We start from the raw sequence: 11,843 nt of genomic DNA, 5'->3' as shown, positions 1-11,843 counted from the left end.
AACAGAAAGGTCAAGAGGCAAACCAGGTAGCTTAAAATTAATTTAGAAGCAATATATTGACCCATCTATATTGCAAAGTTTGAAAAATCACTGTCTAATTGAATCTGTCTTGCAAACAATGATTAAGATGATTCTGACAACTGAAGGGGTGAAAGTTCCTAAACTTGAATTTTGTTGAATCATGAGGATTTTTCTGTTGCGTCCAATAAATGGTCTTTTTCCAGCTAGAACTTGTGTTGTGACTTCATTCTGTACCCTCAGCTGTATACATTTTCATAGGGTTTTCCTGCCACTCTGGCAAATAGGCCAGGCTTTCAGCGACATCATTTTGGACAGGCCAGCCCCAGGCTTCAAAGAAAGGGACCAGGTTCTTCCGCACAACCTCGGAGAACTTCTTCACCCATAGATTCATCTTGTCTTTGTTGTTTTGAGGAAAGCTAGAGAGGGATTGGTAGTCAGCAAAGATCTTGATGAATGCCTCCCACCCGAAGCCCTCCTGGAGCTGGAAAGAGAAAGAAATAGAAAATTGACATATGCACCCTGCATGTCATCCCCTGAACTCATGCGTGAAACCACATTGGGATTTTAGTTATAGCCATACTGTTATGTTGGTTTAATTTGTCAGTGGGCCTCCCATTTCTTTTCTTCTAGAAGCCTATCCATGTGACAGGTGTCGTATCTCAAACTGTTTCAGTACAATGTCAGAGGGATTTTGGGGTTGTTTCTCATTTGATCCATATCAGGGTCTCAGTAAGCAGCAGTGAATTTGAGCATTGTTATTCCTGTTGCTGCTAAGCTTAATAATGAAGATCTCAATCAGACTGAGGTATGCTAGACCCCTTCATCTTGAGCAGGTAAACACTGGGGGTAGATGGCTGGGATCACTCTGTCTTAGATTCAGCAAAGAAAAAATTTCTGATTCACGTTCTATGACTCTATGACCCTTAGGAATAACAGCACTGAGCAGTAGTTAAAGCATTTCAGCCAGCACCTGCTAGTCCTTTCATTCTTGCTCAACCTTAACCATAGCCTAGGCTATTAGCAGCTGTTTCACACTAACTGTAACCAACTGTCCTTGAAGGTCTGTGTGGATTTGGGAGCTATGCTAAGTAGCAGAGGCATGTGCTTAGACAAATAGCTGAAGCATGCACACACAAGCCGCATTAGAACACGGAGCAGGGAGTAGAGACCGCCAAGGAAAATAATAAAGGAAGGAAGACTTCCTTAGAAGCAACAAAGACGCTGATATTAAAAGCTACCTGGGGTTTCTTGATATATAAAGGAGGTAGTTTCAGTTCAGAGAGAAAAAAGGAGACATCATTAGGAAATGCCAACAAGATGAACCGTGGCGCGTCGTTCTGAAGATAAAATGTTTGCAGTGGCTGCAGATTGAGTAACAGGTGGGAACTTGAACTGGATGGAGGTGGTTTGGCATTGTACCTGAAGGAGCAGAGAGCTACAGTTGGTAGTAGGTTTATATTGTTTTCCAGCAGCATTCTGAAAAAGAGATCCATCTGGGATCCCGTGTAGAGAGCAGGACATTGCCACAAGAGTACTGGAGAACCGGGAGGGAAGGTGCTGGAGAGCTGAGCTCTGTGATGCTGGGTGTGAAAAATCAACAGTGGCAGGCGGGGCAGCTGCCCAGCCAGAAATTCAGACTCAGGCCCAGAGTAGCAGCCTGTCCCGCATGGACTTTGACTGACACCATGACTGGATCCAGTAGATTCTCAGACAGATTTCTTATTAAGAAGGGAGCTGGTGTGGTCCAGAAGTTATCTCAGACTCATTTAAATCACACAGGCAGAAAAACACAGAGACAGAGTGCGCTCAAGCCTAAAGCATTGAAACGAGGCTCTGGGTTGATCTTTACTAATTAATTGGGTCGTCAGCAAACAGCTCATCTCTGCTACCCTGGAAGTTCTTAGCAAGTAGTATGGCTATGTGGATATTTTTCCAATGTATTTCCCACAGGTGGTGAGGACTTAGAAGGGAAGGGATTTTCAAATGCTATGAAATACTGCACATTACTTATTTTACAGTGTAGCCTGACTTTATTCATGTTTGAGACTTGCTTAAGAAGATAATATTTTGAATAAATTGTTACCAGCTCACAGTCCCTACACTCCATCTTCATAATACATTGTTGGAGTGGGGTGACCTTAATTTCTCCTAAGCTAGCAATGTACGTCAGGAGAAACTCTTTGCATCTGACAAAGCTGAGTTTTCCTGTTGATTTTCTGAGTACAGCTATTTAATTACATTGTATTTGTCATAGTGATCCCACAAGCTTTTCCTTATTTCCACAACTATGTGGTCAGGTATTTAGGTATCTATGTATTAACCACATTGTATGTATCATGCCCGACCCACAGCAAGATGCTACCCTTGGCCTATCTCCCATATCCAGGAAGGACAGGCACTGTGCATGGACATTGGGATAACTGGGAAGTCTGGTGGCTCCCACCTCCATGAATATTTGCTCAGTACCTGGAGATAAGTCTCTAGAGCTGTCCAGACAACCCAGTTACTCAGGGGTGCTCCCTTGGCCAGGTGGTTTTTGATCCTCTGCTTCCGAAGATCAGGGTTTAGAGAAGGGTGGGCCTGATCCCTGTGGATGTTCAGAACAGTCTCATGCACATAAACACTCCAGAGATTACACAAGGCTTCAGTGGTGTGAGGTAGGAAACTCCATCTTCCCTTCTGTTGGTTGTGACCCAGCTCATGGATTACACCCCAGATACCATGTGACCTTATGGTGACCTCGTCAACCATGCCTTCTGCTATACTAGTGTGGCCCATGATGGGGTATCCAGAGTGCAGAAAACCTGGGGAGAACAACAGGAAATAAGTGATGAAATGACACATGTGATGTAGACCACACATGTCCCAGAAGCCCTAGGATACACCGAGTAAGTACTCTTGGTCTCAATGCACTGCCTAAGTTTATTTGCAGCCCATCGGGCTTTCTTCTCTTTTTCTTGGACAGAGTTCGACACTCATCTGCCTTTCACTGTGAAGGGTAGATGTACATGGACTGTAATGCTGACTGGCATCATCCAGGATTTCCTCTATTTTTAGCTAGGTGACGCATGTATGTCATGACGTCTTGTGTGTATGTGTCCAACACTGAGGGAAAACAATAAGATTCTCCCCCAGTTTAGTCTTAATCTTACAGAATCATTTTGAACCTCTGCAGATGGCAATTAGTTTTCTCATTGTTTCCTACATATCTATTATTTAACCTGTTTCATTCAGCTTAACAAGTCCTCTTGTCTCTGCTGAAACCTACTGAGCATACATCGCTAGTCTTTTCTCTTCCCTAGCTTTAACTCTATTTAATCGTCTTCTGTAATGACACATGAAAAATCCACAGATTTTGCGTTTTGCTCCTAGTTTCCTGTAACTCCTTGCATTTTTGAGATTAAATGATGATGGACTATGTTCTCCACTGATCTCTACAAAGTTATGTCAGTTCAGTTGAAGCTCAACTCTCAGAGCATCCCTACAGAGTACCTACCAAGTGAAATCTGTTTATCAAGCACAACCCTCTCGGGTCTTTGGAAAGGGAAGTGTGTGGCTGCCAGTCTGGCTACAGCCTGGAGCATCTTATCCCAGAGTTGGAGCAGTGGAAATGGGTCCTGAAGAACCTTGAGGTTTCCTGTTGGGACTGTCAGGATAATATTGTCTGTGGCTAGTTCTCCCCAGGGAGCTTTGCTGTGCTTGATAAGCTTCTTCCATTCCTCCTGTGTCGTCTCACCTGGAAATAAAGATTACATACCACTTTTTTCGAATTTCAATTGTAGCTCATTAACTTTAGACCACACAGAGTGATAACTTCGTAATAAATCTCTTTTTGTCTTTCCTTGTCCTCCTTTTTTACCTTCTAGACCCTAGAAGATGTATTGATATTTCTTAACTCACATTTCCTCAATCATTCCATTGCCTTCTCTCAAGCCTGGTCCCTTCTCTTCTTCCAGTTTCCCTCTGTTCTGCATCCCATTGTGAAACTGGGTCTCTTACTCACCCATCCTGTAGTATGGAGCAGACACAGCCCCACTGATGGTGATCGACACATTATCCTGATTGTACTTGGGGGGAACAACGATGTAGAGAAGCCCCCCATACAGCCAGGAGATGGACTTCGGGGATTCATTTAAGTGGTGTGTGAACGTCATCACAGGAGGACGGTTGTAAGCCTTTGCTTCACTTATGTTATCCGTGTGGCAACCAATGAGGACCTATCATAATGAGCATAAGTCATCATGAGAATGGCCAAGCCACCTCCTCTCTGTATGGATTTGTATATGTGTGTAAGAGGCCTGCCAGAGGTGGAGAGAAGAGAACCTCAGAATGACAGGGGTCATATGTAGAAGTAGAATATTGCTGTTACTTATCCACCTTCTCAAGGGCACCCTTACTTGTTCATAACCACTCATTGTTCTCTGTAGAGTTTGGGGATTTAAAAATTAAATCTAACTAGTTCCAATGTAAATATTCACTCAGAAAGCAACTGCCCATGTCTCTGCCATTTCCTTTGGGTCTCCACAAGCAAGGACTGTGGAAATGGCTTATGGAGTTGAAGCTTGGAAAACGTTTGGATAGTATTTTAGATTCTCCAAGAATGAAAACGAGAGAAGCTTTGAGAGTAAGCACACGATGGAGAGGGGTTGAAGGGAGAGCATTTCTAAGCATCAGTCATGTGCCAAGATTCAGCTTCGCAATGACTACTGTCTTTGTCTATAAAAAGAGGGTCTTTTCTGACCTATCCATCTGGTGAAGTTGTTGGGAGAATCTAAAATATTACTGAAGAGAGTCAGGAGGTTCTCTGTAAGTTTGAGGCTGGCCTGGTCTACACAGTGAGTTCCAGGAGAGCCAGGGCCAAACAGAGAGACCTTGTCTCGAATAAACAAACAAAAAACAAATTGCTAGAAGAGAATGTAAAGCTGGTATGGACATGTCAAAAGTTCACTTAATAGGGAACGAATGCTTTACCTTCAGCTTGGCGTTGGTGACTTCACTGGGAAGTGTTATTTGTGCAACCTGACCTTCAGGCAAGTAGAGTCCAGTGCTCACCCAGGAATTGCGGTTGTCTGACAAGAATCATAAGAGAGGTTGTAGTCTTTCCACCTTCAGCACAGAATTCTGAATCTACCAACAGAGTTACAAGGTCTCATCAACACTCCTTTAACCACCCAAGCTGCCTGTGTTCCTAAACTTTCCTTCTTAAAAGTTTATAGAAAAGAAAGAAATGGACTTTTGAGAAGAAAACACTGTGTAGCAAGGCTGATGCTTATCTCTAGTCTTGAATGCCCAGGGTTCCCTCTCCATTCCTTACCTGTGCTGATTTTAATAACCATGGGAGATTCCGTGGGTGGTAGTAAGGAGGGAGGAGGAAGTAGCTGAGATACATCAACTCCGGATTTGAATAATTCATAAGCCAGGAAAAGCAGAAAGGCCTGAGAGCTGCCATTTAAGACTGGGTGTTCCTCAGTCACACTTGGGAAGCCCTTGTTTTGGATGATTTTCAGGGCATGTTTCTTCACAGAGTCATAGACAGAAATCCTCTGATGTGTCATTTGAAACATGTAGGAACAATCTTTCACGAGCTTCTCCAGCCATCTCTCTTGAATTATGGTCTCCTGGCTGTCAGTCATGGACTCAAATTGGGCCAGGGTTCTACGGATATGATAGTTTATCACCTGAGGATTTGGGACTGGGAAGGAGCCTCGCTTGACTACCTGGCTTAAGATGCCAAGGCCAAAGCATTTAAGGATGGTGTTATTTGGGCACTGAGTCATACACTCAGAGTCTGGGTTCTTGCGGCCCCATAGCCAGGCCTCTGCACCAATTAGCAAGCCTCCGCCTTCTGCAACAAATTCTTCGACTTTCTTGGCATCTATGCCAGTGAATGAGCAGCAGCAAAAGACACTCAAATCACTGGTCAGAAGTTCTGTTTCAGTCCACTGGAAGCTGCTGCTTGGTAACATAGACTTCAGAGCTTTCATTTCTGAAGCCAACCCAATCTTGCCTGTCTGATGTCCCATCAGCCAGCGCAAAGCGTTGAGCACAAACGGCAGCATTGCTTCATTAATCATCAAACTCTCATGTCCTCCCAACACCACACGACCACGGCCATAGCGGGCAGCTGCGAGAAAGCAATTGAATGAATTGTCCACTCCCAAGGGAAAGGCCCGCTGCCCATGTACCAGCAGCTGGGAAGGGACCGGTCCTGTCTCGATGTCTATCTCAGACAGCCCTTCCAGGAGTTGCTGCTGGTCATACTTGAGTTCATCCTTACACCTGGAAAGAGACAGCTCTCACATCACTGAAGAGGAGTGAGTAGAGGCAGGGTAGCAGAGATTGTCCAGGACCTCGGCACTTTTGATACAAAACCTTCTGCATGCCTTTAATCCTAATATTCTGGAGGCAGAGACAGGTAGATCTCTGTGAGTTCAAGGCCAGCCTGATCTACTAAGTAAGTTCCAGGATGTCCAGGGCTGTGACATAGATAAACTCTGTCTCGAAAAAGAAACAAATGAAAAAAAGAGTGAACAGAAGAGAGGCATGTACATCTCACTGTGATGCATCATCAAATCTGCTTTAACTGGGAGCGTTTAACATGACAGCACCTCTATCTATCATACAATAAAGCTTAATATACCTGTAGAACTCATCCTAGTGAAATTTCCCAGAGGGAATTGCTGCCGATTCTGATACGCAAGTTGCTTCTTTGAATCATTAGTAGTATTAAATAAACTGAGTGTGTAAATAGCCTGCCTTTGGAAATAAGTCACAGTGGTAGAGTACTCACCACACGTGTGCAAGAACTTAGGTTTCAACCTTAATATTGGACAAAAAACAGAAACAACAACAAAACAATGAAACTGGAAATTGAAAATGATTATGCTGAAGGAGAGAAACCAGGCTCACAAATGCTACTTTCCCCTCCATATGCATAATTTTAAAAATGATAAAGATAAAGGGGGATTGTTTAGAAGGAAGACCAGTGGGGACAATGAAGTCAAGAGAGGGTATTGAGGTGACTATGAGGAAACTGTTTCAAATGTATGTGCAGTGCTATCCTAACCCAATCCATCATTTTGTACAATAAACAAGTCAATAACAAAGGAAAGTAAACGGAATGGACAGAAAGGAAAGGAAAGTACAGGAGATGGAAGGGCAGGAGAGAAAGGAAGGGATGGAAGGGAAGGGTGGAGAGGGGAGGAAGGGAAGATGAGAGGAAGGGAAGAAAGGAAAGAATAAAACTGATCACAGCATGTATGTGTCTCTGTATTTCACCAAAACACAAAATAAGAAAACTACAAAACAAAACAAAACAAAACAAAAACTCCAGACTATTTAACAGAATGTGGGAGGAAGTATTAGCAACAAGTAAAAAAGATAAAGAAGCAGTTTCTGTAATACGGGAAGGACAGTTGATAATCAGTAAGAGGGGATGAAAGTTAAGTGGAAAAACTGAGTAGCAGACATTTCAAGAAAGAGACATAAATTGCTTTAAATATATAAAAAATTCTGCACTGGTAGTCAGACAACACAAATGAATAAAGTTTCTCTATCCCATAGTGACAATTCGTTAAACCAAAGCTCGTCATTTTCCGCACTGGTAATAGTATAGGCTATATTTTGCAGTGAGCAGAAGTCAACATGGCTTTTGTAAATGGCAGTTTTCAATTTCAAAAGACATTTCATAACAAATATTTTGAGTCAGGCCTTTGCCTGATTGGACTAGGTGTAAAAACTTGTATGTGGTGATCTGTAGATGGTCATGTGAAAGATTTAACAACAAATATTGATACTAGCTTCATTCTCTGTTTTTCTGCATCCTGCCAAAGCAACTCTCTCCTGTTTGTTTGTTGTCTTTTGTTTTTCCAGATAAGGTTTCTCTGTACAGCTCTGGCTCTCCTGAAACTTACTCTGTAGACCAGACTGGCCTTGAACTCAGAGATCCTCCTGCCTCTGCCTCCCCAGTTCTGTGATTAAAGGTGTGTGCCACCACTGCCCAGCACACTAGTTACTCTTAATGGAATCTTTCAGGAAGGAAAATCATTGGGCATTTGATCCAGTCCTACAGTCAAGGGAAAACTACCATTTGTTTCTTTTTTAAATCTAATTTTTATTAGATAAAATTATTATTATTTTTTTTTAAATTTAATCTTTATGAAGATCCTGCTCTACTTTGGAAGACAGTGTTTCAGGGCTACCTCTAGCTATCTCACCACACTTTGCCACTTTTAGCTCAGGTATTACCCCTTCCTGAAGGTCCACTTTGCTTCAGGAGAGAGGCTCCTGAATATGAAGCTACACAGTTTATCCATATCACACTTTCCTAGCTATCTCTGGAATAGATTAACATTGTGCTTCATTGACTGACTGACTCATTCATTCATTCATTCATTCATTCATTCATGTTTAATCCTTCTTACAGTACCAGATCTTGCATGATGTTCTAACAATACAATGGTAAGCAAAACAGACATAATTTATTTTTTAAATTTCTGTGCATGAGGGATTATGTGTATAAATGGTAATTACTTGTATGTGTGCTCACAACTATATGCAGATGAAACTTTAAGTGTGTGCATGCCCATGGTGACATCAATATTGTGTTTAGAAGTCTTCCTTGATCACTCTCAACTTTATCTATTGATGCTGTATCTCTCAATTGAACTCAGAGCTTACCGGTTCATGTAGCGTACATAGCCAGCTTCTTTTAGGGATCCCATTGTTCAGGAGCCTCCATGCCAGCCTAGCATTTGTTGGGGTGCTAGGGATCTAATTCTGCTCCTCCCACTTGCTTGGCAAGGACTTTTCCTTCTAAGCCATCTCCCCAAATGTGAAAAAACACAATTTATTTCTCATATATTTTGTAAACCTTTTCTGTACTTACCTTCAAGTTGTAACTACTCCTTTATAATTACTTATAATGAGGGCACTCAATTATAAATAAAACAAAATACTCCAGTCTCAAGGTATTTAATAGCAAGTCTGTTACTAGAGAACATAAGATAGTGTTGCTTAACTAATATGGTGGTTCATATAGGAATGACCCCCATAGTCTTGTTTCTGAATGTTTAATCTCTAGGAAGTGGCACTATTTGGCGATGTGGCCTTGTTGGAGGAAGTGTGTCAATGGGAGCAGGCTTTGAGATTTCAGAAGCTTAAACCAGGTCCAAAGTCTCTTTCTTCCTCCTGCTTGCCAATCTAGATGTAAAATTCTTGGCCACTGTTCCAGCACCATGTCTGTCTGTGTGCTATTAAGCTTCCCACCATGATGATAATGGAGTAAACCTCTGAACGTGTAAGCCAGCCCTGATTAAATGTGTGTCTTTATGAGTTGCCATGACCATGGTGTCTCATCACAGAAATAGAAGAGTAACTAAGACAACTACTATAGGTGAAAACTACATTAGTATTTATAATTATTTAACTCCGTGATAACCAACTTATCCACTGCTAAACTGAAAGCTCCTTTTAAAATAGGGTAATTCGGTAATTGACACCTAACAAGAAAGGGAAACATCACTTACTTGACATAAAGTGTGAGATTGGGTATCTCTTGAGAGACATCGAGCCAGTCTCTACTCCCACAGACATCTGTGAAGTACACGCCAGCCACACTTGTCACCTGGTTCCCAGGGAAACTGGACAGCACTTTGTCATGGCCATGTTCACTGGCCCAATACCAGGCCTGACCCCCAATGAGCAAGCCCCCACCACGCTTCACAAACTGGACCAGCTTCTCAGTCAAACTGTCATTGTAGGCATCAGTGCAGTAAACACCCAGAGCCTCTCCAGGCTCAGGCTGAACCAGTGCCTCTAGACCAGAATAACCTAGGATGTTTACCAGTGATGCCAAGGAAGAATGCACTGTAATGGGAGCCCCTGGGGAGGGGCAGAGCCAGTTCACTGCGTTTGCAAGAAATGGGGCCAAGTCAGCATGCAGCAGGTAACTCTCATGGGATACGACAACGAGGCGGCCTTGGCCATAGGAAGAGGCAGCAATGAGCACCTGGCCCTTGGCATTCACCATCACTGGGAAGGCAGTCTCCCCAATAAGAAGGAGTTCACAAGGAATGTAAGTTTTGGGAAGATCCCAGCTGGTAACTCCATTCATGAGGGTTTCAAAAACGGCATCAGGATTTGTTGCCATGGTTCTTCCAATTGCTGCAGAAGACACAGAGACTAAGGATGTGAATGAATAAACAGGCACTAAATGAATATAAGCAATATGTATTCTCTTACAGTGTTTTGCACAAGAAAGTCTGGGCTCAAGCTTAAGAAGTTAGAGTGCATCCACCTATGTGTCTAGGAAGGAGAAAAAGACAAGATATCCTCAGTAAATTGGGAGCATGGTGACCATAGCAGAGGGGAGGGGAGAGAGGGAAGAAAGGGAGGGGAGTGGAAAAAATGTATAGCTCAATTAAAATATTTTTTAAAGGAGTATAGAAGAAGAAGAAGAAGAAGAAAAAGAAGAAGAAGAAGAAGAAGAAGAAGAAGAAGAAGAAGAAGAAGAAGAAGAAGAAGAAGAAGAAGAAGAAGAAGAAGAAGTACTTACCTCTCGCTTCACCCTTAGGATGTATTTTCATCACTCAGTTCTTGCTTTCTCTTTCCTTACTTCCACCCAGATGCTTCCCATAACTCTCTTCCATTGTCTTGACTCTCTTTTTCTGACTCCATGCTGCCCACCAGCTGCTCTTCATTTATAAGATCCCCCTGGCTACAGCTTCTTTAAGGCATACAAATCCTTTATTTTGCTAGGCATATTACAGTTATCAGCTCCATTTCTTATTTGTGAGGAACTAAGCTCATCTTTTCAAAAGAGCAAACATTTGGACTTATTTCTTTCCGTGTAAAGAAGATACTATCAGCCTTGAGAGGTTTGATGTAAAGGTTGGTTTGTTTAGAGACTGGCATATACATCTGTCAAAAGCCGACTACCCGTTTGTTTATCATTCTCCCCAGTTACCTAGAATGATGGGGAGAAGCACATTTTTTAGAATCGTATTTGCCCTCTTCTTTTCTCCATTTCAAACACCCCATTATCAAACTTCACAGCGTATGAATCCCATCTCTTTCCACTCTTGGCATCCCTAGCCTGTTTCAGGACCTTAAGATTTCAAGCTTAGACTACACCAGTTATCACATGAGGTCTCCTGGTAAGAAACCCTCACTGCTGATTGGCTTTAATGTCAAGTTGGCACAACCTAGACCCTCCTGGGAAAAGAATCCCAACCAGGAATTATCCTGACTGAGTTGGCCTGTGAGCATGTCATGGGGATGGTTGTCTTGACTGTGAATTGGTTGTTTTTTTTAAATTTTATTGATTTTTATTGAGCTCTACATTTTTCTCTACTCCCCTCCCTGCTTCTCCCCTACCCTTCAACCCTTTCCCAAGGTCCCCATGCTCCCAATTTACTCAGGAGATCTTATCTTTTTCTACTACTCATGTAGAGTATTAGACCTATGTATGTCTCTCTTAGGGTTCTCATTGTTGTCTAGGTTCTCTGGGATTGTGATTTGTAGGCTGGAGTGGAAAGAGCCAAGCAGGCACTTCGTGTGTTGGGTCCTGGGTTGTGCAAGAGTAGAAGAAGCTAGCTGGGCCCTCAGCAAGCAAGCAGTAGGCATGATGCATTCATTTCTCCATGTTCATCACTGGAAATGTGGTGTGATGTTCTTAAGCTCCTACCCACATGAATCCCCTGAAATTATGGACTGCAACCTGAAACTGCAAACTAAAATAAATCTTTCCAACCCTAAGTTACTTTTTGTCAGGATCTTTGTTGGCTCAGGAGAAACAAAACCAGAGAAGGCGCCTCATTCCT

The 11,843-nt window shown here is 42.6% G+C and overlaps 1 protein-coding gene across 1 annotated transcript; it reads right to left on the bottom strand.

Moving 5' to 3' along the window:
- Positions 1-244: 244 nt before the first annotated feature.
- On the bottom strand, positions 245-10,171 carry LOC130887869 (TRPM8 channel-associated factor 3-like). The gene is made up of 7 exons (XM_057790565.1): positions 9,549-10,171; positions 5,336-6,300; positions 4,993-5,090; positions 4,025-4,238; positions 3,518-3,757; positions 2,488-2,825; positions 245-502 (listed from the first exon to the last, which is right to left on the bottom strand). Exons 1-7 carry the CDS (start codon positions 10,169-10,171, stop codon positions 245-247), a joined length of 2,736 nt encoding a protein of 911 aa, XP_057646548.1.
- Positions 10,172-11,843: the final 1,672 nt, after the last annotated feature.

This window comes from Chionomys nivalis, chromosome 1 (genome assembly GCF_950005125.1).
Source record: "Chionomys nivalis chromosome 1, mChiNiv1.1, whole genome shotgun sequence".
Classification (NCBI taxonomy): Eukaryota; Metazoa; Chordata; class Mammalia; order Rodentia; family Cricetidae; genus Chionomys; species Chionomys nivalis.
This window is presented reverse-complemented; position numbering and strand designations above follow the sequence as displayed.